Raw genomic sequence first — 26334 nt, forward strand, 5'->3', positions numbered from 1 at the left:
AACAGTATACTACAGAAACAAACCCTTTTAAAGACATACATATACACATTTACTTAATAATTCTACCAGTAATCACTTATTTTACAATTACTTAAAGCCAAAGCTTCATTATCTGTTGTACAAAGTAACTGAGTCTTAGGATTGGTTAAAATCTACCCAAAGGTAAGTGGATTAGAATACTAGATTGTCTCCTGAGTTTAGAGCTTATGTTTCTTAAGTGCTGCTGAGCTGCTGAGCTGTAAATTGCCTGTGAGTGTCCCTAAATGCGGTGAATAGTAAAACTGATCACCCTCGGTGTGAGAGCAGACGCATAGAGCTTCACGAAGGTTGATCCAAATACAAAACTAAGTCTTATCTCTAATGATAAATATTTAATACCCCTCCCCCCACGTGTAAGTTCTTTTCACCTGTTAAACTACCTTAACCCATCTCAGTTTTGGTGTAGTCGTTTTTTTTAAATTATATAGTTATAGGAAGGATGTTTGTACAGAGTTCATGTCTGGTTCTCATGTACACAAAATGTCTAAATTAAGAAAGAATGCATGAATGATACGCTGTTAGTAAAGATTATAATGTTACAAAGTTCCATCCCAGTGGAGGAGAACTACTGGAGGCATAGTATTGTAAAGAGAGTTTGCTTACCTCTAAAGCTGATTCACTTCTCTTTTGTTGCTCATAAAACAATCTGCAAATTTTGCACCACACATAACCTTAACTGCACATGGTTTCATTTTAAGAGTTGACTACACTTTTTCCTTTTTAGGAAGTGAAAGCTTTGTTTAAAAATGAAAACTGCCCCAAAGTGATAAGCTGTGAGTTTGCACACAACAGCAACTGGTATATCACTTTCCAGTCAGACACAGACGCACAGCAGGTAAGAAGTTGCTCCTAATAAAATCTTAGTGGAAAAGGAAGTAGTCTATGCTGTTGAAGGAGATGTTTATAGACTCGGGGTGTAGCTCAGTGGTGTAGTTCATGTCTAGGATACATATGGCCCTAAGTTCAGACCATAAAGAAAAGGTCAGATGTGATGGTTCCCTCCTGTCACTCCAGCAGTTGGGAGGTAGAGACAGGCAAGATCAGGGTTTCAGGACCAACTTAGCTACTACATAGGCAAGATTGGGACCATCCTGGGTTACATGAAATCCTATATCAAAAACTAAAAAACATTGACATGGTAATGATAGTGTATACCTCTGCTTAAAGCACTCAGCACTGAGGCAGGCTAACCAAAAATAAGGCCAGCATAGGATACAGAGTGAGAACATGTCAGAAAAAAGAGAAAATGGTGACTAAGACTGGTAAAGACCTCAACCACACTTTCACTTAATTGGTAGTTGACTTTGTTTTTTATCATCTGCATACAATTTTATCTGTTTTAACTATAAAATTGTTTACTTGCCAATGGAAAAAATTAATGCAGACTTTCCAAATGAATGTAAAGATTGGGAATTAAAGTGATTTTGATACATAGTAAGTAGGTGGGTGGCGAGGGAGAAGGCTTTTTTTGGGGGGGGCAGTCTTTCACTTTGAGGCTTAGGCTGAACTAGAACTCGCTGTGGTAGCTTAGGCTGGATTAAACACGACAGTCTTCTCTCACCTCCTGCTGAGGTGGCAGGTGTGAGCTGTCACAATGATGTCTTTTTTATTTTTCTTAATGGATGACTGTTTTGTCTGTGTGCATGCCCCGTGCAAGACAAGAAAAGAGCACTGTGTACCCTGATACTGGTTACAGGTGGTGCTCGGCCAGCCTTAAGTTCATGACATTTTTGGTCAGTGTGTGCCACGGCTCCAGCTGATTTGGAAGCTGTTTGTTGTTCCCCTGGTCTCTTGTGTTCTGCTTTTTGTCACAGTAATCCATACCAGCTTCAACTACAAGGTGTACCTGTAGTTTTACTTCTCAAGGGTTTTTGTTCCGGTGTTTTTTGCCTTGCTGTGTGCAAGGCTAGCTTAGCTCACCACACAGCAGGCAACAGCTTTTTGTTTAGTTTCGAAACTGATAATGACAGACTCACTTGGGAGAGTGAAGCTTCAATGAGATGCTAATAAAAGGTCATTTTCGGTTTAACAGGCTTTTAAATACTTACGAGAAGAAGTTAAAACGTTTCAGGGCAAGCCAATCATGGTAAGAAACATTTAAACGTGTGCTAGTCTTTCTGGTGGGGGTGATTGTTGTTGGGCTTTTGTTATTGTCCTGTTTCTCTTAGAAGAGTTAAGATACAAGAGCAGGTGTCTTATAAACCTGTAGGAATTTTAAAGCATTTTCTGATTGTCCTACTTCAGAAAATTAGTGCACAGAACATGAAAATATTTTGAATACAGAAGTTCTTTACACGGAAACAAAGTTTTAAAAGTGATTCACAGCCTATAATTTCGGATCTCAAAATGTGTAGTAGGAATACTTCTTTAGTGGTGATAAAGACCACTTTGATTTTTCATCCCTGTCTCAGTGGCGTCCATTTGAAAAGGAATCGCATCAGTAGTACTTCGTGTGCTTACATTTATTTACTTTGTTGTCAGATTTTACGAAATTTGCCTTCATACTTCTTCCCATCGTTATTCATGGTTTAGATTTGAGCAGGTGGTGCAGCCTCATAACCACTGTGATCTCCTGACTCCTCCTTCCTTGTCTCACTGCGCATCCTTGCAGTGTAGCACTGCACACGCACAAACTAGTTCTTATGAGCAAAGGCAGTCAAGGGGTCACAGCTCCTGTTTGTAACCTCACCGTTGTTCTGGAGGCTGAGTGAGAGAAACGGGTGTTTCAGGTTAGCTTGAGTTATATAGTGAGTTTAAGGCAAGACTGGGTGCTTTGGAAAGACCACCTAATGAGACACCTGAGGCTCTTTCCTCCACTTTGCCTACTGAAGAAAATGGCAGTAACCAGCCAAGTTGTGCACGACTGGTGAGTATGTAAAACAGTCAGGATGCAAGTAGCTGGCACTTAAGAGAACTATAACAGGTACTACTTGAAGAAGAACTTCACATTTAAATCTGTAGTTCCTATGGGGCAGATGATAGTATGAGTTTCCATATTCCAGATGAGTTTCATTTGCTAGTAGTCATCATCTACCTTTGGTCTTTGTCTTTTGTTTTAAATACTATTCCCTCTGAGACTATGGAGATTCTGTTTCCTGTCTCCTACTGACTTAAAGCTTTATATTTAGGTGTTTGATAAAACATGACTAATTTTTGATACACGTGCGCACACATACACGAACGTGTCTGCTTGTTGATGGAGTCGGCCACAGTTCAGAGATGTGTCTTGGGGGTTTTTGTCCTTCTTCCTCCATCTCTGCTTCCCTGTGTAACAGCTTTGTTGTCCTATTTCATAGTGATTTCTTCCGTATCTTTTTATGAACCAAATAAAGTGACATTGAAATTAATGGGATAGCAGGGTTTTTTTTTATTTTTAGTTAAACTTCAAGTTTTTCTTTAGGATTTACTTTTATTATTGTAGTTATTTATAGGTGAGTGTGTCTGCATGTGAGTATTTGCATGTGAGTATAGGAGCCAGCAGAGTCCAGGGCACCTGTCTGTTGTTCGCTGTTTCCTATAACCTAATGCCCTCCAGATTCATGTTATTACAGGTGCTACGATCTCCCTTTGCAGATCTAGAGTCCTGAAGAGAAGCAGGATCTTTCTTAACCATTGATCCAACCCAAATTCTCTTATTTTTACCTTGTTTATTGTGGCTCTTCTCATGTCCACACTTTTCTACTGATTAAAATTATTGTTTTCTTTTGCTCAGTTGATTCTAAGCAGAAATCATAAGATAATATAAAAAAAGTTGAATATATTTATTGCAAAATATACTTCATAGTTTATTATTGTTTTCTTCCTGCTTTTAGGCAAGGATAAAAGCCATCAATACATTTTTTGCTAAGAATGGTTATCGATTAATGGATTCTAGTATGTATACTCAACCCATTCAGACTCCAACCCAGTATCCCTCGCCAGTCTTCATGCAGCCAGTGTACAATCCACATCAGCAGTACTCAGTGTATAGTATTGTGCCCCAGTCTTGGTCTCCAAGTCCTGCACCGTACTTTGAAACACCACTGGTAAGTGAGACTTAGAAAATAATAGAATATTTAGTTCAAGCTACGATTTGAGAAAAAAAATCATCTAAAAGCCAGATGCAGATGTTTTTGCCTGTAATGAGAGCAGCTGCAAGGCAGTGTTAACAGGATCATTAACAGGATCACAGAGCAGACTCGTCTGCATAGCAGGTTGCACCACAGCTAGCCAGTTTGTCAACAGAATTTACACACACAAACAAAACCCAAGAAGTTGGTCTGGTTCATTGATTCTGGATAATATGACAGCTCTGCACCCAGTATAGACATATTGCTAAGAAGTGGGCTATTAGTGTCTACAATTTGATTCTTTACATTTTGCTAAGTGAATTAAAAAAGAAAATAAATCCTTTGTGATTCATTTATTTATTTATTGAAAGAGAGCCTTACTATGTAGCCCTGACTGTCCTGGAACTCTGTATACCTGGCTTACCTTGAACTCAGAGAGCTGCCTGCCTCTGGAGTGCTGGGACTTAAGGTGTGCTCCAGTGCCGTGTTCCCAGGTGATGGTTACCTAACTCTAGTGCTGTGAGATTCTGTCCTGAGTGTTTTGTCTGTAATGAGTGGTGTGTTGTTACAGTACGGTGAGATGAGCTGTGAGCATTGCAGAAGTGAGAATGCAGAGTTTTCTACTGACTTGTTGACTGTACCTCACTCTGGTTTCTCTCTCAACCCTCTCTGAAATATTTTAACCCTTACCATTAAATATCAACATTTTCTTCTAGGCTCCCTTTCCCAATGGTAGCTTTGTGAATGGCTTTAGTTCACCGGGATCTTATAAAACAAATGCTGCTGCTATGAATATGGGCCGACCATTCCAAAAAAATCGGTAAGATTTAAAAAAAACTAACTGAAATTTATTGTAAACAATTTCCAGTAATTGTTGAGGAATTATTGCATTCTTTTGGGAGACTTGCTATAAGTTTTTTTTTGTTTTTTTTGATTTTTTGTTTTTTTTTTTAAAGATTTATTTATTTTCTATGAGTACACTGTTGCTCTCTTCAGACTTTCTGGAAGAGGGCATCAGGTCCCATTACACATGGTTGTGAGCCACCATGTCATTGCTGGGAATTGAACTCAGAACCTCTGGAAGAGTCTCTTAACCACTGAGCCATTTCTCTAACCACACGTTTGTTAATTTTTACTTTTTAAAAGTGCATGAATTATTCAGTATAGAAGTTTAAAGATGCTTCATGGTCAGAATTAATAATAGATATAAAGGGGTGAGGATTTTAGTGGTTTCTGTCTGGTCTTTTAATTTTTATTTTATTTTGTGAGTACGAGTGTTTTGCCTACAGAATGCGTGTGCACCACTTTCATTTCTGTTGCCTGGGTAGTCCAGAAGTTGTTAAATCCCCAGAATTGGAGTTACAGGTGATTGTGAACCACTGTGTGTATTCTGAGAATTGAAAGACAATCAGTACTCTTAACTACTGAGCCATCTTTCCACCCCCAGTTTATTTTTTAATGTGAATTCTGGGGATTAAGTTCAATTCCTCATGCTTAGAAGGCAAGCACTTAACCAACAGAGTTTCCTGTCCAACACATAAAATTTTAAGTACTGATCTTGCAAGTATTTGTCTTTAAAAATAAAGGGTCAGGAAGGCTGGAGAGTTGGCTTAGCCCTTGAGAACACCGCAGACTGTTCTGGTGGGCCCAGATCTGACTCCCAGCACCCCAGGATGGCTCACAGCCATCATGACTCCAGTTGTAGAGGATCTGACCCCCTCTTCTGATCACCACAAACATACATGCAGCCATATACAAGAATAATAAAAATTATGAACAAACCAGACCTTCAGGGCTGGGGTGAAGCTCAGTGGTTAAGAGCACCGACTGCTCTTCCAGAGGTCCTGAGTTCAATTCCCAGCAACCACATGGTGTGCATGAAGTAAATAAATTTTTTTTTTTTTTAAAGACTCCTGGGTTTAAATCTTTCCACAATAAGTGTGCACATGATGCATACAACCATGAATATACTGTTTTGTTTTAAGAGACAGGATTTCTGTGTTGTCCTGGCTGTCCTGGAACTCACTTGTAGACTAGGCTGGCCTCAAACAAAAGATCTACCTCTTCTGCCTTCTTTTTTTTTTTTTTTTTTTTTTTTTTTTTTGGTTCTTTTTTTTTTTTTTCCGGAGCTGGGGACCGAACCCAGGGCCTTGCGCTTCCTAGGCAAGCGCTCTACCACTGAGCTAAATCCCCAACCCCTCCTTCTGCCTTCTAAATGCTGGGATTAAGTTCTGCTACTGCCCAACTATACATTCTTTGTGTGTTCTTATACATGTGTGCATGTGGGCTTGCATGGGGGGGGATCAAGGACAACTTGAGGAGTTGGTGTTTACCTTCCACCTTTTTGGGGCAGGATCTCTTGTTTGAACCACAGTGTGTCTAGTTTAGCTGGCCCTTGGGTCAGTTCTCTGTCTGCGTCCCATCTCTCAAGGAATGCTGGGGTTACAGATGCTAAGCCATCTCCTACATAAGCATGGATACTTATTAAACACTGAGACTTGCTAGCTTTCCACTACCAGCCTAAGTGGTGTTTCTTCTTGCTTCTAAGACGTGATGGTTTAGCCAGGCCCTATTCAGTTAAAGGCTCCAGTCTCTTTAGTTTATGTATATTTTTGTCATTTGCATTTTCTCCTGGGGAAAAGGGACGGGGAGATGGCTCTCCGGGCTGGCTTCTGCCTCTTGAGTGCTGGGATTCATTCATGGGATGCATTAGCATTTTCGTTTGCCTTGTATGTGTGTTTGTGTTTGTGGTTTTCTCACACAGGGAAGCTCAGAGACTGTAATAGGGTCTTGAACATTTGTCCTTAAACTCCCACTACTCTTGGAGTATAGGCACACGCTATCCATTGTGTCTAGTTTAGCGTTTTTTTTACAATGTTTCTATTACCTGGGAATGATTAGGAATCCCCCCTATGGAGGATGGGACTGGCTTTCAGAAGTCCAGGCTTTCCCACTGTGCTTTACTACTCCTTACCAAGTTATTTTCAGAAAGATTAGGTAACCTTTTTTTTTTTTTTTTGTTTTTTTTTTTTTTTTTTTTTTTTTTCCCTTTTTTTTTTTTTTTTTTTTTTTTTTTTTTTTTTATAAACTGAGCTAAATCCCCAACCGAGGTAACCATTTTTAAACACCTGTTTTATACTGTAATTTTCAGTACAGTAAGACATTTTTTTTTTTTTTTTTTTTTTTTTTTTTTTTGGTGGGGGCATTATTTTACACTGAATTTTGTTTTTTGAGACAGGTTTTCTGTGTAGTCCCGGCTGTCATGCAACCTGCTCTGTACTATAGACTGGCTTTAAACTCATAGACCTGCCTGACAAGTGCTATGATTAAATGCATCTAACACCCAGCTTCCCCTATTCTTTTTAGACATCTTTTTTCCTATAAATATTTATTGTTACAGATAATTACAAGTTTATGTGTATGATGTATATAAAAAGAAATACAATGTTTTTAGTTCCTTTGGACAATAATGGTTTTTTTAATTTTAATTCCCATTAGTGTTTTTACCATTGCTCAGATATAGCAACATTAATTTAAAACTTGGTCTCTTTGGTTGCTTGTTGGTTTGTTTAGATGCCAGTTAAAGTCCTAACTGTGGCTTAGTTGTTGCTGACACAGAATCTCTATGAAGCCTTGACTGTCTGGGAACTTCCTTGTAGACTAGGCTGTGCTCAGACTGTTACAGAGATCCTTTTGCCTCTGCCTCTGGGATTAAAGCTGTGTGCCATCAGACCTAGTACTGAGGGTTTTTAATATTGAGGTGGAAGTAGCTTGACGCAAAAGTTCAGATTTCTTCCCCAAGTTTCTCCAAATACTTTACTTATTCTTTTCATTCTTTAATTAAATTCTTTAATTGCCTTTTAGTAAAAATATAACATTTATCTTTTGTGTGTCTTTTTTTAGTGTGAAGCCTCATTTTAGGTCATCTAGTGGTTCAGAACACTCAACAGATGGATCTGTGTCATTGGGGGATGGACCGTTGAGCAGATCTAGTTCAAGGATCTTTCTTTCTGAACGGCATAACCCAACAGTAACAGGGCATCAGGAACAAACTTATCTTCCAAAGGATGCTCCCATTTTACAGATGGAACAGAATGGGGACTTTGGAAGAGGCAGGTAAGGAGTATGGGTATATAAAAGTTATTTAATTGCCCAGCATGGTGATTCATACCTTTAGTCACAGCAGGAGGTGGTTCTCTTTCAGTTTGAGCCTAGCTTGGTCTCAAACACAGCCAGGACAGTTACAAAGAGAAGCCCTGTCTAGAAAAGCAAGAAAAAAAAATTAATCCTAACATACTCATCTTGAATGTTGAAAACCATCTGGTGATTTTTATGTTTTTATGAGTTTGGTGGGGGTATGTTGTTACCTGAAATGAATTCATTGTTGTAATGAATAGGATTTGGGAAGGTTTAGTTTCAGTTTGTCATGGGTCCAGCAATGCTAAGCATTTGAAAAAGCGATCTCAAGCATCCTGCTTAAGCTACCACTGAACTACACTTTCAGTTATTGATCAGTGGGTTTTAGGGGTTTTTGGTTTGATTTGGTTTTTACCCATACCTAGCCTGGAATTTGCCATGTAGAAACTAGGCTGGCCTCAACTCTCAGATTTAACTGTCTCTGACTAAGAGTGTTGGGATTAAAAGTCTAGTTCTCCCTTCTAGTTTCAGTTCTTTCCAACTTGTCAACTGTAAGAGTGGAATTAATTGTGTTTTGTCTGCTCTGCCTGAACTAGACATTAAGATGCTTCTGATGGGAAAGTGTTAGTAATAGGCGTGCGCCGCCCTGATGCTATAGTGGCTGTAGTTGAAGCTTTTGTAGATTAGCCCAGGATCCCTTCAGCGGAATTTACTTTCCCCTTAATATAGAAGAATAGCCCATATTTTGAAAATTTAGATATTTTTAAGTAGAAATCTGTGATAGAACATGTGTATTTTAAGAATTATATATATATATTCTTCCTCTTGTGTTAAAAAGGAGAACTCTCTTTAGAGGTCGAAGACGAAGAGAAGATGACAGGATCCCAGTAAGTATTTTTTTTTTTTTTTTTTTTTTGAGCTGGGAACCGAACCCAGGGCCTTGTGCTTGCTAGGCAAACGCTCTACCACTGAGCCAAATCCCCAACCCCAGTATTTTTATCTTTAATTATGCCTTTAGAATTATTTTTCCTTTTAGTCTGTTTTTCCTTTCTGGTTTGTTTTTTTGATTAGAGTATTCAAAAATTAATTGAGCCTGAGATTGATAACCCTCTCGTGCCTCGTTAGGAATTTGAGGCTGTACTGCTAATGTTTTATATCAAACAGATTCACATTGAGGGGGACACCTGTACACCCGTATGGTGGGGGGGTAGAGATGGGGGCTTAGGACAGGAAACTGGGAAAAGGAATAACATTTCAAATGTAAGTAAAGAAATATATCTAATTAAAAAAAAAAAAAAAGAGAAAAACTGACCCAGGAGTGATGCATGCATTTCATCCCAGCTCCTAGAAGCAGGCCATGCGTGCAGTCAGGGAGATAGATAGTGGGCCCTGTCTTTGAAAAGAAGTGGGAGGAGGCCATTGAATGTGAACGACCACTGAGGCACTGTTGGTTATTTGGTCTTTGTGTTTAGGCAGCATCTCATTGTACGGTGATGCTCAGTTCACACTCAATCCTGCTTTACCCTCCCAAATGCTAGGGTTCTAGGTAGATAATGCCATGCCCAGCTCTGTCTGTTGCTTACAATGTTAGTAATTAGTGATAGCCTCTCTTAGTGAATTTGGGGTGGATCCAGCCATAGAAATGGCAGCAGGAGACTCCTCACATCTGGCACATCAGAAAGCTGAGGGTATAGGACTAGAATTAGAGCTGGGGCCTGACAAAATGCCCCCGCACTTGCTGCTCTTTGCTGGACCTAGGTTTGGTTCTTAGCACCCACACTTTGCTTACAACCACTTGAAACTGCATTGCCAAAGGATCCGGTGCCTTTTGGCCACCATGGTCACCAAGCACACATGTGGTACACACTAAAGCAGTCTTACATAAAAGTTATAAAAAATTATTTTTTAAAAGAATTTGAGAGGTGTCATCTTCAGCTCATGTTAGAAACCCACAGAAGCTGGTTCTAATAGCAGAAGAAACAGCAGCAACAGGTCCTCCCATATCACTTAAAGGAGCAGCTCGGTGTAGTCAGATGTTTGCTGAGGCCTTCCCAGTGAGTCTCTGCTGTGTTAACATTTAAAACCAGTAACCAGGCATGTAGGCACACATCTTTAATCTAGCATACAAGAGGCAGGTGTCTGTCTGAGAGTTCCTGGCCAGCCTGGTCTGCATATAAGTTTTAGGTCAGCCAGAGCTGTTATTGTTAAAAAATGAACAGGCTGGAGAGGCGACTCAGTGGTTAATTACTGTTCATTCTGAGAGCTCAGGTTCAATTCTCAACATCTACACAGTAATTCATAACTATCTTCAACTCCATTTCCTGGGGATTCAACACCCTTTTCTGATTACCACAGGCATGAGATACACATGTGGTTCACAGACATTCATGGAGGCAAATGTTCACACATAAATCTTTTTTTTTTTTTTTTTCCGGAGCTGGGGACCGAACCCAGGGCCTTGCGCTTCCTAGGCAAGCGCTCTATCACTGAGCTAAATCCCCAACCCCCACACATAAATCTTTAAACAAACAAAAAGATCCCTCACAGATTCCTACAAGTGGATTTTTTTTTTTAAATAAAATTTAGTAAATATTACTTATATTAGTTTTATCAGTCTTGTAGTGTTACAGTCATTCTCAGACTTCTGTAGATGTTGGAAACTTGTCTTCATGCAGAGGACAGCTTTTCGTGGTTGTCCTATGGAGTCTAGGTATTGAGCTCAGGTTGTCCAGCTTTTGTGGCAGGTGGCTGAATTACCCCTTGAGCCTCCTCACTCACCTATGGCTCATTCCCACATTTACAATCTTAGTTGTTTAACTCACAAGGGCTGGAGAGATAGCTGGTAGCTAAGAGTATGTACTGCTCTTCCATAGGTCCTGTGCTCAGGTCCCAGCACTCACACCAGGCAGGTCAAACCATCTGAAACTCCAGCTTCAGCCCTCAGCAAGCTCATGCCCTCACATGCATATGCCAACACATATACAAGTGTATACTGCAAATAAAAGTCTTCTATAAGCCAGACGTGGTAGTGCACACCAGTAATCCTAGACCTTAGAAGGTTATGATAAACCCTACATCTTTAAAGAAAGCTGCTTATTTAGCCCAGGCTGCCCTTCTGCCTTCCTGCCTTCTAGGTGTTGGGTCACAGGTGTATACTGCTACACAGTACTAATTTGCTAAGGCACAAACCCAAGCTCCTGCATGCTTGGGCAGGCGTTAGACTCGGTGGCTTTATTTATTTATGTCCCTTTTATGGGCAGCCAGGAAGCTTTGGGCCCTGAATAGTTTTTAACATCTCATTGTGGCAATCCATGTGAATCCTCAGGTAGCCTTCAAAGATTGAGGGGAAGGGGAGGAGGCAAAACAGGCCAGCTAGTGCATACCTGTAATCTCTGCATTCTGGAGAGTTAAACAGAAAAGCTTGAGGCCAGGCTGGGCTACTTAGCATGGCCTTGTCTTAAAATGAATAGAAAAAAATTAGAGTGGAAAAGAAGGTAGATTTGGGATATAATACATTAAAAATGTCAGTCTCAAAGGCTTATAGTTGGCTTGGAGGAAAAGGAAGCAAAGGTGCTTGACAGTGGGATCTTAGAAATGAAACGGTTGAGTGAGGAGGTCTAGCTGAGATGTCAAGGATCACAGTGATAAACTTTGACTGACAAATGAGATTGTTCAGTGTACTCAGTACCCAGAGTGAAGTCTGAAGAGATTTTTTGGTTTTCTGCTAAAAGCCTGAAATAAAAATATTTGTTACACATTTGGGTGATTTTGAGGCGTGTGTGTGTGTGTGTGTGTGTGTGTGTGTGTGTGTGTGTGTGTGTGTGTGTGTGTGTGTGTGTGTGTGTAAACAGTTTGACCAATGAGGAGATGGGAGCTGATATCTTGAAGAATGTATAGCACAGGCAGGCTGTGAAAAGAGTGGAGATGAAAAGTAACTATGCAGACCTGGTTGTCGTATTGGAGAAGAGCCAAGAGGATAGATAGACCACAGGGCTAGGAAAGAGTGTGCATCCTGGGAAGCCAAGAGTGGGTGACAGACAATTCAACTGTGTCGTAGAATTCAGGAATGAAGAAACAGTGAGTTAGTGAGGCCTCTCAGGGTATATAGGATTGTAGATTGAAAGGAAGGATGACATTTTCACACACGTGTTAGAGCAGAAGGGATATTGTTATATCTGCATGTTATATGGACGGAGAAGGATATTGTTATATCTGCATGTTATGTGGAAGGAGAAGGATAGTGTTATATCTGCATGTTATATGGAAGGAGAAGGATATTGTCATATCTGCATGTTATATGGAAGGAGAAGGATAGTGTCATATCTGCATGTTATATGAAGGAGAAGGATATTGTTATATCTGCATGTTATATGGAAGGAGAAGGATATCGTTATATCTGTATGTTATATGGAAGGAGAAGGATATGGTTATATCTGTATGTTATATGGAAGGAGAAGGATATCGTTATATCTGCATGTTATATGGAAGGAGGAGGATATTGTTATATCTGCATATTATATGGAAGGAGGAAAAGTGGATCAAGACAGGGCTTTTGCTTTCAGTTTGTCAAAAAGGGGTAATTTAGGAAGCAAAGAATTGTGGGCACAGTTTTCAAAAAAAAAAAAGGAGGAAGAGGAGGAGGAACTTAAGCTGATTGAACTCAACTGAGGTGAGGGACCAGGAATTTATAGGAAGATGATTCTGTGATTCTGTGTAATTCTCACGGCTTTTGGGGTGGAGAATTAGAGAAAGCGTTAGGCGATGACCTTTTTAATGATTTGTTTTTTAGAGACCCCAGCCTGCAGCAACTGAAGCAAAGGCTCCAGCTCCAAAGTTTGACTTACTTGCTACAAATTTCCCTCCTCTACCTGGAAGCTCATCAAGAATGCCAGATGAACTCGCTTTGGAGAACAGAATGTCTGATGTTGTTAAAGGTGTCTGCAAAGAAAAGGTAAATTCTGACTTGTCCTCTTCTCTCGCTTTATGATCGCTTTATGACATCATAGTTAGCTGTATTAGGGCTGTACTTAAATTCCTGTTTGCATTAACATTTACTTACTTTATAATTTCAGTTTACTTCGTTTTCACCATGTTGTCAGAGTTTTTAAAAATTCTGTAGTAAAACTCTGAAAAGGTCAAGAAGCTGTTTCTTGGCTTTTGTGTCAGCTCAGTTTGGGGACTTAGACTAATGTACAGAGGTCTAAACTAGTGATGGAATTCATTCTACATGAACTTGGGAAGTTTAGTCTTTCTAAATAGACACCAACCAGAGTAATACCACATCTGCATTAAATGTGGGCTTTTTTCTCTTCCTAGCTGAGATCCCCAGGATCTCAGAGGTAGGGGTGTGTGTGTGTGTGTGTGTGTGTGTGTGTGTGTGTGTGTGTGTGTGTGTGTGTGTGTGTGTGTGTGTGTGTGTCTCATTTGCACGTGTATGTGTGTGAAGGGGGATGGGGTAGGGAGAAGCCCACAGAGGTCAGAAGACAACTTTCAGAGGTCCATTCTCCTTCCACCATGTGTTCAGGGCCAGCCTGAGCTTGGCAGACTTGCGCATTGAGCAGTTTTACCCACTGAGACATCTGGCTGCCGTGCACTCCTGCAGGCAGGCTCGCTGACATCAGCCTGAGACTTGCATATAGAACCAGCTGGCCTTAAACAGTGATCCTTCTCTCCACCCCCGAGTACTTGGATTGTAAACCTTAAATGTGAATGCCCTCTTCCTTCCTTTCAGATTTAACCTTTGTAGGCAGAGTCGAGGGATGCCGTAGAGCAACATAGTGTGGGGATTGGGAGGAAAGGGAGAGAAGTGTTACACAAGGAGCGAGGGGCATGCTGAACAGCGCTAAGGAAGGGAGCAGCTGTAGCTGTCCCATACACATAAGAAAAGCACTAAACATGGATAAGCCAGGACTCCCAGCCTGTGATTGTAACCACTGAGCATTCGTCTAGCCTGTGTTTTGCCTTATTTACTTATTTTTTTTATTTACTTTATATGTGCATTGGTGTTTTGTCTGCATGTATGTCTGTGTGAGAGCGTTGGATACCCTGGAACTGGAGTTACAGACAGTTGTGAGCTGCCATGTGGGTGCTGGGAATTGAACCTAGGTTCTCTGGAAGAACAGCCAGTGTTCTTAACCACTGGACATCTCTCAAGCTCATGTTTTGCTTTATATTCTTAATTATTTTAAGACAGGATCACATTCTGTGGCTAATACTAGATGAGCTCACTACGTAGTTCGAAGTGCCTTGTACTGTGGCAGTCCTCCTACCTTAGCCTCTCAAGAGTTTGGAGCTATTGTCAGCCATTGTCCTCAGCTGTGAAGAGACTAGTCTTTCCCCCAGCAGTCAACCCCTCTGCTTTCTCTCTACATGAGTGACTCCTGTATACGCACATCATGAATGAAGTCTTGCAGTGTTTTCCCTTTCTGTATCTGCCTCATTTTATTTAGCAGAGTGTCCTGAAGGTTCATGTTCTCTGACTCATACTTGGTTATGTTCATGTCTTTACCACTGGATGGTCACTGGGTCATTACTTCCTTTTGGCTCAGGTAAACGATGTCGTGGTCGTTATTTGTATGACATTCCCTGTAGTCAGGGTGAGGACGTAATGCCTGGCTATACTTACTTTTTTCTTTTAACAATTGTAATATGTATTTCACTGTTATGAGGGCATATTTTTATTTCTTTTGAATGGCATGAGTAGAACTGGTTGCTAGGTCATAGGATAACTGTGTTTATGTACAGCTAGATTATTTTCTAAAACAGTTAAATCATTTTAACATTGCTACCTTTAGTATTCTCCTGCCTCTACCTCTTCATTAAGCACTGGGATTTCTGGTGTGACCCACTGTTTCCCGTGACTGACTTCTTATTACAGTGCTGGATAAAGCATAAAGCATTGTGTCCTTGCTGGTCGAATGATAACTGAGCATACTTTAGTACTTAGTGTATGTGTGTTAATCTTTATTAAAGTGTCCAAATGTAATTTCAGACTGTGCTCTTTCAACCCTTAGGACAATGAGGACTTGAGAGTTAGTTGCCCGGTGCCTGCAGAAGACGGACAGACAGACTGTGCTTCTGTGCCACAACTCAGCATAAGTCCTAGTCCTCCATGTACAGCTGAGCCTCCTGCATTAAGGTACTTTTTCTTTTCTTTTTCAGAGTAAGAGCTTCAACATTAAACAACTTTTTCTTCAGCTGGTGGTGCATCACTGAATCTTAGCCCTTGGGAGCCAGGGGAAGGAGGATTGCAGGCTGAGACAGCCTTGGCTGTCCTTGGAGACCCTTCTCAAGGATTGGGGATTGAGCTGGTTCGATGGCTCAGCAGCTATAAGCACATCTATTATTGCAAAAGAACGTTTAGTTTCCATAACTGCCTGTAACTCCAGGTCCAGAGAACCCATAACCTCTTTTGGACTTTGAGAGCACCTGCATTCATGTATACATAAAACCACACACATGTTAACATAATTCAGATATAATCTTGGGCTTGAGAATGGGCTGCAGTGAAGAACAGTTCTGATCTTCTAGAGAACTGGAGTTGAGTTTCCAGCACACATTCAGTGGCTCACAACAATCTGTAACTCTGATTCCCTCTTTTGGTCTTCATTGGGACCAAGTACACACATAGATCAGACAAAACACACATACAAATAAGGAAATAATTATCTAAGTAAAACAGGTCACAAACTTTATCCCAAAGCTTGGGGGGTTGGGGGAGAGGCAGGAAGACTCCAAGTTGGAGGCCAGACTGGTCTACATAGAAAGTTCCAAGATTTCTGGGGCTACTGCATAGTAAGATCCTGCCTCAGAAAACTAAATGTAAGTTTTAGATAATAAAAAGGGAGCGGAGGGAGACTGTTTCCATGATTATATTTCCTGTTGGACGATTTCTGTATTTTGATCATGCCCACCCTTACTTTTCTCTTCTCCCAACTCTTGTGTTTTTATAATTCACTGAGTGCAGTAGATGAGGGCTGCTCACTGGAGTTTGCATCCCTTCTCCTCCCAGGGACCACCACTGAGGGAAACTGACTTCCCAACCTCCCAAAAAAGCCGTAGCTCAACTGCCCCTGTGTGGTACACTAAGCCCAATACCAAATTCTTTTCCTTTTTTTAGCAGCACAACTCAGCAGGAGAAGGATCAAATGGAGGATTCCGCTGCTCCAAAAGATGTTCTCAATCCAGTGCCAGTGCCAGTGTCTTCTCCAACTACTACAAAGCCATCAAGGGCAAACACTGCTTCACCTTGCAATAGTACCGTAAATACACCTATAGCTGTGGCCCCACAGGTAATTTGAAGAGTTTATATGAGGAAAAAAAATACAATAGGTTACATGATAAAACTTCATTTCTTCTCTTCTTACCCCTTCTCCCCTTCCTTCCCCACCCCCTTTCCTTTTTCTTTCTCGCACGCCTGTACCCTTTTTTTGTCTTCCTGCCCTGTTCCCTGGCCTTGGTCCTGAGAGCAGCTTCCCAATAATCATGGGAATCCAATATAATCTTAAAAAAATAAATAAATAAATAAAAATTTTCTTTTTCAAGGCTGGCAAGATGCCGTAGTAAATGTGCCCGTGGCCATGCTGTCTTGGGTTAATTCTGGAACTCGGTTGGTGGAAGAAGACAGCCATCTTCCATGTTGTAATGGCCTCTGACCACCACACACCTACCATGGCACATGTTCATGTACACACAAGACATCATGTCAGTAACATGTATTAAACTTTTATTTTTTCACATAACGTTACTTGAGCAGAGTCATTTGAGAGTACTCCATTTCAGGACTGCCTGGATCACTGACAAAACAAAGTGAATTCGGACATAACAGTGCCCATGGCTGTAACTCCATCACTAAGGAGGACAAGAAGGGAGAGCCATGAAATTGAGGCTAGCCATAACTGTAGAGTGAATTTAATGCTAACCTGGGCCACAGAATCAGATTCTGTCGTCCCCCCCCAAAGCCCCAAAATGTTTCGATTCATTATGGTTTTTTGTTTTGTTTTCTCACTTTAAGGACTGGGTTAGTGACACCAATCCCAGTATTCTTGCTCTGTCTTACTATATTTTTGTTTTTGACTTTTGAGACAGGGTTTGTCTCTGTAGCCATGGCTTGTCCTGGAACTTGCTCTGTAGACCAGGCTGCCATGAACTCAGAGACCCACTTGGCCTCTGCCTCCCAAGTGCTAGGATTAAAGGCGAGCACCACCTCCACTTGGCTTTACTTTACTATTTTTTTATTGGTTAAAAAAAAGTTAGCATGTGTAAAAATGAGTTTCATTTTGACATGAGCTTTGCTTTGATCATGTTTACACATACATGTCTATTACCCTCATGCCTGCCTTTCCTCTCACTCTTCCTTCTTCCAAGCACATCCCTTCTCCTTTTGGATCTTATACGGTTTCTTTTACCAAGCCAGAGTATAGTGACTAAAACTCCTTGTGTTGTGTCTATGACATTTAAGTCTTAGAAACCCATTATTGCTTACTACCACTTACATTCAAATTGTAGCATCATCTCATAGTTATGGGGAAATACACGATGGTAAGTGAAGAAATAGAAGCATTATCTGCAATCATTTCCATGATGAAACTAATAGCATTTTAAAACAACTGTCTTAATAGATAGACTGTTTCATCCTGTAATTCAGCAGCAATAGTAGTAGTAGCTCCATGTAGCCCTGGCTGTATTAGAACTCTGCAGAGCAGGCTGGCCTCCAGTCTGCCTGTCTCCCAAGTGTTAGGATCAAGGTGTGCAGTGCTCCACCCAGGCTGCCTGAGTCTCACATAGAAGCTCCGTGCAGTGAAAGCAGTGGAACCATTTTATTTCATTTCATCAACAATTTAATCTGTCAGGGCTTAGGAGATGACCCAAGGAGTAAAGGATCTAAGCTTAAGTTCCCAGTGTCCACACAGAAGCTCGGTGCTTAGAGCCGCAGTGTAAGACGATGGCTCTAGAGATAAGGGGAGGGCAGCAGAGTCAGACGCGAAGCAGTCTTCACACACACACGCACTCTATCTATCTATCTATCTATCTATCTATCTATCTATCTATCTATCTATCTATCTATTTCTAGATAATTTAACCTGTCTTTGATTATTAGGAATTTAAGTCATGGTCATTTCTGGTATTTTTATCAATATAGACAAAGCTGACAAAAATAATTTTTTGAAAAGTTCCTCAAGTAAAATCACTAGGTCAAGATAAATTGAAATATGGCAAGATAGCTTCATCTTGTCCTGAGAGCCTGAAGATCTGATTTGATCTTAAAACTCACAATAGAAGCAAAGAATCACCTCTCACAAGTTGTCCTCCAATCACATATCATAAACAATGAATTTTGCATAACTAGGTAAATGGCTAGGGAGATGGCTCAGCAGGAGAAGTGCTCTCACCAAGCTTGACAGCCTGAGTTTTTGATCCTCAGAGCCTACATGGTAGCAGGAGAGAACTAACTCAGACAAATTGTCCTTTAAACTTCACATGTGTATTGTAGAACACACACACACACACACACACACATTTGTTTTTTTTAATCTAAGGAAAAATATTAGAAAAATTCTGAAGGCATAAACTTAATGAACTTATACTATAGCAATGTACATGAGAAATCATACTTCCCTCCCCCAGAAAATAACTTATTCTGTCCTTCTGGTTAAAGCTAATTCTTATCTTTCAGGGAAATATATACCATAATTTTATTTCTTTTCAAAGGAACCTCGAAAGTTAAGCTATGCTGAAGTGTGCCAGAAGCCTCCTAAGGAGCCGTCTCCGGTTCTTGTCCAGCCACTGAGGGAGCTTCGGTCCAATGTAGTGTCTCCCACCAGAAACGAAGAGAATGGAGCTCCTGAGAAGCCTGTTGAGAAGCCACAGGAGAAACCGGAAACAAGGGCTAGTAAGGATCATTCTGGCTTCCGAGGCAACACCATTCCCCGGGGAGCAGCTGGAAAAATCAGGGAACAGAGACGCCAGTTCAGCCATAGGGCTGCACCTCAGGGAGTGACTCGACGGAATGGGAAGGAGCAGTACGTGCCACCCAGATCACCAAAGTAAAACAGCTCTAACAAAAACTACTCAGAAACTTCTCTTCCCACTAAACTTGAGCCGCTGTTGAACTGTTTTGAGGGGAGGAAGTAGCCAGGAAAGAATGGGAAGTATGTCCCCAAATATTACGGATTTTGGAATTGTGAGTAGGAAGAGCCCAAAATTCATCTCTAAATGATTTTCAAATGCTGGAGGATTCCAATCAGTATAAATATATATAAATATATATATATACACACATATATATAAATATAATTTTTCTATTTTTGTTTTTGATTTTAATTTGCAGGGATTTTCTGCCTGGAATCAATTTTGAGGGTTCAGATTTAGCTTGGGAGAGAAAACAAAAAACATTATACATCCTTCAGTATAGGAGATGAGGGAGTGAGAGAAAATATTTTTTGAAGAAACATTTCTGTAAAAATTAGAAATTACTTTTTTTAATCTATTTAAAGTTTGGCTTGAAGGATGCTCTTCTGACTACATGGCCTTGTGTTGCAGAGCAGATGAGTGGCTGGGGGTCTGTTCTGGGTCTGAGTGTGTGCACAAGTGATTGACGCCAAATCTGTTGTCACGTAGAAAATGATTTCAAAGCTGAATGTAATACTTGAGTCGATTTTCTTTGTAGTTTGGAATTTAGGGGTTTTTTTTGTTTGTTTTTTTTTTGGTTTTTTTTTTGTTTTGACATTACTAATACTGTATTGTATGAGCAAGCTGTTGAGCTCTGATTGTGTATGAAGCTGTGACTACCAATCAGTTTGATATTCAAGGAAAGCATGGAGATTATTCAAGAAAAAAAAATTGAAAATTCTGTTTTAGACCTGAATACTGGATAGGTCAAAAAGATTTCAGAGGTTCAAACTGCCCTGTGACTTTTTTCCTTTTTAAAAATTTTTCTTGTTTGTTAGTCTCTGTTGTTAAGACTGTCTACCCCCAAAAGCAGAATAACCATTTACTGAACTGTGTGTTTCTTACTACTTTGACCAGTTTAATCAAATCTATTAACTATTCTAAGCTGCATAATGGAATATTGAAAGATTTTACTCAGTTAGAAATTAAAGTCCCAGGATGGTACTGACCTGCCAGTAATTTAAAGAATGAGATAGTTCTTCTCGATGTGGGGGTGAAAATCTCCAACTCTGGCCTCCAGAGGCAGGCGCGGCAGGTGGGTCTCGGCTCTCGTCCATCCAGGACTCTACCTCTCTCTAGTGTCTGTCTAAGAAAAGAAAGATGAAACCGTTAACTGTCTTAAATGGTATAAAAGAAAAACTCAAACATTCATTTGGGGAATTTGTTTACAATATTTATCCTTTTTCTTTTACTTACCCCCAAGTACAGTTTAGAATTCACAGACGAAAAGGATTTTTTGAGATAAAGTGAAAAGAGGTTGAAGAAAATAAATGCATAATTTCTCGGTGAATAAAGTTGTAGCTGTCATACATTAAATAGGTAAAGTTACATGCTGGTATCTAGAAAACAGCTCAAATATGAAAAAACCATGTTGCATTAATCTGTTTTAAGTCAGATCATTTTTACAGTTTTATGTAGGGTGGTGGTTTATTTTTCTTCTTAGGGATAGTTTACAATAGTAACAACTGTCCCTTACATTAGTGAGTTACGTATGTACAAATTGAAACTGTAAATTGTGAACACTGGAAAAGCACCATTGTGACATAAACATCGTAGTAATATATTTAAAATGAATGTAAATGGAAGTTAAATTACATTACTGTGAAGCTTCACCTTCCACCTCTGAAGTGTCTGAGATTTGTGTTCGTGGGTAATTCCTAAGAGCTTTGGAAACACTGCACAGTCCGTGTAACCCGAGTTATTATTTCTTTGTAACTTATTACTCAGCTTGGCGAGCGCTTTTGATTTGATGGATTGATAACATGGTATAATATATTTACTTAGTTGGAAACAATTATTTCTACATACTTTTTTTTTCCTAAATATCTGCTAGATGAAACATACAATAAAACTACCTGTACTAACATTTGGGAGAGCTTTAGAAAGTATTAATAATTGTCAGCTACATCTATGATAAAAGTGTTTATTCTGGGTTACTTAGAAATGATAAACATTTAAAGTGTTAACATCTTATGAATGCAGTGGATTAATAGAATAAACATTTTGCAAAAAATCACTTGATAAGGATTATAAACTTTATTTTTGCACTTAAAATGAAAAATACTGTTTTGTTTTCTCTAAATGTGTCACAGATGTAGTTTCCAATTTCTTGCTGGTTTGTGTGACTTACCAATAATCCATTACTTCAGGTTGGTTTTTGTACAGTGCTGCCCTTGAACCCAGGGCCTTGCAGAGACCCCATGAGTGTCATAGCACTGAGCTATCCCTGCAACTCCTAAAGGTCTGGTTGAAATTCAAGAAAAATTTCCTCTTAAAGCAAGTATATTCTTGGGTGTTTTTTCTCCAAATACTGAGTGTAGCAATTTTTTAAAGCATAGGATTTTTATTTCAGTTTCCCTCAGTATTTGTAAGTAGCTCCATTTGAATGGGGGTGTGCGGGGAGGGTAATGAGTATGAATGTGTGCTATGTATTCTCAGTGTGTATTTGACAGTTACTTTACTGCAGCGTGTGTAAATGATGCCTGTGAGTCATGTGAAACGTCAGAGTTTATTCTCACCTCATGGCTTGCATTATTGAAGGCCACACGTAGATGAGATGATGCTGATGTGCCCCACAGTAGTGCACCACAGTTCCCACTGCATGGAGAGCACAGTTCACACAAGCTCATCACGGCGCACTTCAGAGAGAAGGTGCTTAAAGGGGCTGGCATGGCAAAACCTTCTCCTTCTGTCTTCTGTCTTGATATCTAATCTTTAATCTGAATAATTTCAGTTTTGCCAATACTCAGTGGCGTTGAAAAGATCTGTGTACATTCTTCCCCGCCTGTGTTGGAGACAGACGAAACCTTCCAATGACAGGGGTTTGTTGTCCTACCTGCATATCTTTCATACAATCAAATGTTATGCAGAATTTTAATTTATTTTTAGTTCCTAAAGTTAAGGTAGCTTCAATATTATTTCACATTCCTTTTTCTTTTTAAATAACCAGACTTGCTTTGCAAAGACTTAGGGGCGGAATTAAGTTAGTATCTTTCACTTAGGGTAAAGAGGACAAGAAAATATTATTTAAGAGTTAGGAGCACTTTGTCTAGTTTTGTTAGTTATGTATGGCCTTAATAATCAGTCTCTTGGCTTAAATGTTCACTGGTTTTGCTTTGACACAGTTGAACAGCACTGGGGTTCAGTTCCTGATGCTTGTGTTGGCAATATATATTAACCATATTTTAAGAGTATCATTCTGGCTTTTTATGGAAAAGATAAAAATCAAACAGTATATTCCTTTGAGGGTTTTTTTAATACGTAAATATATATAAATATAATATATGATGGATTTTTTCTAATTTTTTATATTTCCTTACAATTTGGTGGCTATTATTCTAACTACTCTTTGGCATATACTAAGTAGCTAGTCTGGGCTTTCAAGAATATGCATGGGCATTTCAGTTTTTATTAGCTGAATGAGGACATTTTGAATTCTCTTAAGTCACCTGATTATTAAATAACAATGTTTATTTTTAAAACTAACAATTTGTTGTGTCTTATTACACATTACACAGTCCTAAAGGTGCGGCTCTGATGTCTGCGAGCTGTGGGCCAAGTATTCTGTTATCAGTTCTATAGCACAGAACACTGACTAGAAATGTAAAGAGATACCCACACCAATGTTCTGTTACTGTTTTTCCAACTGATTCAGGTGTCCATTGAGTGACGTAACTTAAATGTTGGGGGAGTGGCGTGTCAGAACCAGTTATCTGGCTTCTGTTTTGTCCATAGCTTAGATTTGTTCTGTTGTCAAAACTGTCCCCTGCCCTCCCCTCCCGTAACAATGGTGTGACACATACTCATGCATAAACTGTTAAATGAGCATCTTTGTATTTGTATTGTTTTCAACATTGCCAAGGTGCTATGGGAAATTAAAATTACAAAATTAGAAAAAATAAAATTATTGAAAAACAGGACTGGTTTCTTTTTTCCAGGTTGTTTGCTTCTATTGCTGTTGTGTTTTTCTAGGTCAGAAGTTCTTGTTGTTTTCGTGTCTGGGAAGAGGGTATTTTATTTGTAGCAGAGAGCCAGTAGTTAAGTTTTATGATTCCAGGATTTTCCATTTTCTCTGTCAGCTACAAAATGACAGGGCAACTTGAAGCTTCAGGATTTTTGTCTTGGGGTGGGTTAATGGCCTGCCTCAAACGTGTATCAAACTAAGTAAATGATTTGGGATCTGCCTTATTTTCTTATTTAATTTTATTTCTACATGAATGGGTGTTTTGCTTACATGTATGTATGTGCTCCGTGTACATGCATGGTGCCCACAGAGGTCAGAAGAGAGTATTGGATCCTTTGGAACTGAAGTTACAGACCGCTGAATGGATGCTGCTACCTGAACCCCAAGTCCTATACAGTTAGGCCTGGTGAAATATCTTTAACCCCAGCTCATGGGATAGTAAATCGTCTCTGAATTTATGCCCCTCTGCTCTTCACCACCGAGCCATCTCCAGCCCAATCTGTGCCATCTGTAAGTCTCATCTTTCACATACCTTAAGTGACTTTTTCAGGTCCTCACAACTTGCATAAGCCTGCTGTTTTCCTTTCCATTCTGGAAATACCCAGTCTTTTACCCTGAGGCAGAGGTGATAGTAGCCGTCGGAAAGGCAAGTTTTTGTGAAATTATCACTGGAACATAAAGGAATAAAACCAATGTCTAAGTCAGGAACAAGTGTGTGGCAGTTTTAAGGTTTTTTTGTTTTTGTTTTTTTATTCATTTACTATGTAAACAGTGTTCTGCCTGCGTGAATGCCTGCGGGTCAGAAGAGGGCATCAAATCTCATTACAGATGGCTGTGAGCCACCATGTGGTTGCTCAGAATTGAACTCAGGACCTCTGGAAGAGTAGTCAGTGCTCTTAACCGCTGAGCCATTTCTCTAGCCCTTGTTTTAGATTTTTAAAATACTAAATGTTAGTAAATGGAACTCACTATTAAAAATTTAAACACCCTTCATAGCCTATTAGGATTTGCTGAAGTGGAAACTAAGGGTTCTTTGAAAAGTCAGGTTGGATGGCGTTTTGCTGGGGCAAACACATGAAGGAACTTTTCGCTGAAGAAGACACAGATGAGAGGAATTCTGCTAAAGCAAGCACATGAAAGGACACATGATGAAGGATTTTTTGCTAACAACATGCATGTATTGGTCTGCCTTACATTGCATAGTTGAGCTGCATTTGTCAGAACTCCATAGAAAGAAACACACCAAAAAACTGGTGGTGTGTAGTTTTTACTGTAGCGCTTTGCGCCCCTGGCTGGCTGCAGGTGTGTGCCCACCCAGGAGCTATCTCGAATCTGTAGATGAAACACACACAAAGCTCATTTTTAGCTCAATGACTGGACTCTTCTAAGCCTCCCAAGGCTAGAGTGCCCTTCCCTTTACTCCTAGCTCAACACTTCTAAATCTGCCTTCAACTTAGTTGCCTGCTTACCTTCTGTGAAGCTCATTGGCCTTGCTGCCCAAGATGATTTTGGGCTGCCCTTCCATGGGCTGCATTCCCTTTCCTTTGGGAAGATCTTCACTGCAGCTCTGAGTCTCTTCCCCCATGTAACTCAATTCTCCTCTTCCTGCCCTCTCCTCTCTCCTAGCCTGTGGGAACCCGGAAGTCCTGCCTTTCTTTCCGGCCAGACATTGGCCACTGACATCTTTATTGATAGATCAAAACCAATTGGGGACAAAGACCTTCAGCATCAATAAGCACAGATTCCCGGTTAAATTGAACATCAGCACCACTCCTCTACAGTGGTGTACTACAGTTTGCTGCCACTTCCGAGGACTCTGGTTGATTGGATGCATGTGCTGAAGCAAGGCATGTGGAGGACACATGATGTTTGGAGGGAGTATAAAAAGGACCCTACAGAGTGAGGAGAGCCTGGCATTGCTATGCAGTGCTTGTGGGTCTCCTATCTTCGCTGATCTTTGCTTCCCTGAGAGAGGCACAGCCAGTGTGGTGTCACTTCAGGTCCCTCCTGCTGACTCAGGCTGAGGCTGAGGCCTGGATGTCTGCTAGGTCATGTCACTGATACCGAACTGAACTGCTGGTATATCTGTGAAGGGTTTGGGAGTGGATCAAGCTGCCACTGCTCAGCTAAACAATGTAAGGCAGACCAATACATGTGTGCTGTTAGCAAAGAATCCTTCATCACATGTCCTTTCATGTGTTTACTTTAGCAGAACATCCTCTCTCCTGTGTCTGCTTCAGCGAAATATTCCTTCACAAGTCTGCGTTAGCCTTTCACATGTGCCCACTTCAGCTAAATGTTCCTTCACGTGTTTGCCCCAGCAAAACACCATCTAACACAACTGACTTTCCAAAGAACCCTAAAGTTTCCACTTCAACCCTTGTTCTTTTACCTAAGCCGTCCACTCATCATCCACCTCCTGTTCTCTCTCAATCTGAGGAAGATGACTTGCCACCCCCTTATAGGATATCACAAGAAACCCCAGCACCTGGGGCTTCAGCAGCGTTGGCGGGACCTGCAACACTCTGAGCTACTTTTTTACCTCCGTCTTCTTCATTTGTTAAAAATAGCCCACCCCATAAACGATCAGGTGCCTGCCTTGGCTCATGGCAGAGACTTTCCCTGTCTGTGCCATCGCTCCCCCGACTCAAGGAGGAGAAATGCCTTTCATGGTCTATCAACCCTTCTCCATTAGCGATACCTACAACTGGAAGGCTCAGAATCTGCTCTTTTCTGAGAAACCTCAAGCTCTAATCTCTCTTCTAAAGACTATTCTTCATACCTAACAGCCCTCCTGGGATAATAGTTCCTCCAGACCCTCGTCATCACAGAAGAACAGGACCACACTAGAAGGAGGCCCATAAACTTGTTTATGGGGACAATGGTATATTCACTGAGAACCTTGCAGCCATTGATGCCACCTTCCCCTGAGTCTGCCTGGAACCCTAATATAAATGAAGTCAGGGAGGTCCGGTG

At 40.4% G+C, this 26334-nt stretch overlaps 1 protein-coding gene across 6 annotated transcripts in view; it reads left to right on the forward strand.

The window, feature by feature from the left end:
• The window catches only part of Larp4 (La ribonucleoprotein 4), a 48591-nt gene extending 25280 nt beyond the window's left edge, over window positions 1-23311 (forward strand). For 4 of the 6 annotated variants that reach the window (XM_032886529.1, XM_032886509.1, XM_032886520.1 and 1 more), the window contains 10 exons: window positions 764-874; window positions 2072-2125; window positions 3852-4064; window positions 4805-4908; window positions 7992-8204; window positions 9064-9112; window positions 13015-13176; window positions 15239-15363; window positions 16345-16516; window positions 18936-23311. In XM_032886529.1, the coding sequence (XP_032742420.1) occupies window positions 764-874; window positions 2072-2125; window positions 3852-4064; window positions 4805-4908; window positions 7992-8204; window positions 9064-9112; window positions 13015-13176; window positions 15239-15363; window positions 16345-16516; window positions 18936-19274 (1542 nt within the window). In that variant the 3' untranslated portion in view covers window positions 19275-23311. Of the gene's footprint in view, window positions 1-763; window positions 875-2071; window positions 2126-3851; window positions 4065-4804; window positions 4909-7991; window positions 8209-9063; window positions 9113-13014; window positions 13177-15238; window positions 15364-16344; window positions 16517-18935 lie in introns of those variants that run through there. The other 2 variants (XM_032886544.1, XM_032886552.1) reach the window with 2 other exon arrangements.
• The last annotated feature ends 3023 nt before the right edge of the window (window positions 23312-26334 follow it).

Source organism: Rattus rattus, chromosome 1 (assembly GCF_011064425.1).
Source record: "Rattus rattus isolate New Zealand chromosome 1, Rrattus_CSIRO_v1, whole genome shotgun sequence".
Taxonomy (NCBI): domain Eukaryota; kingdom Metazoa; phylum Chordata; class Mammalia; order Rodentia; family Muridae; genus Rattus; species Rattus rattus.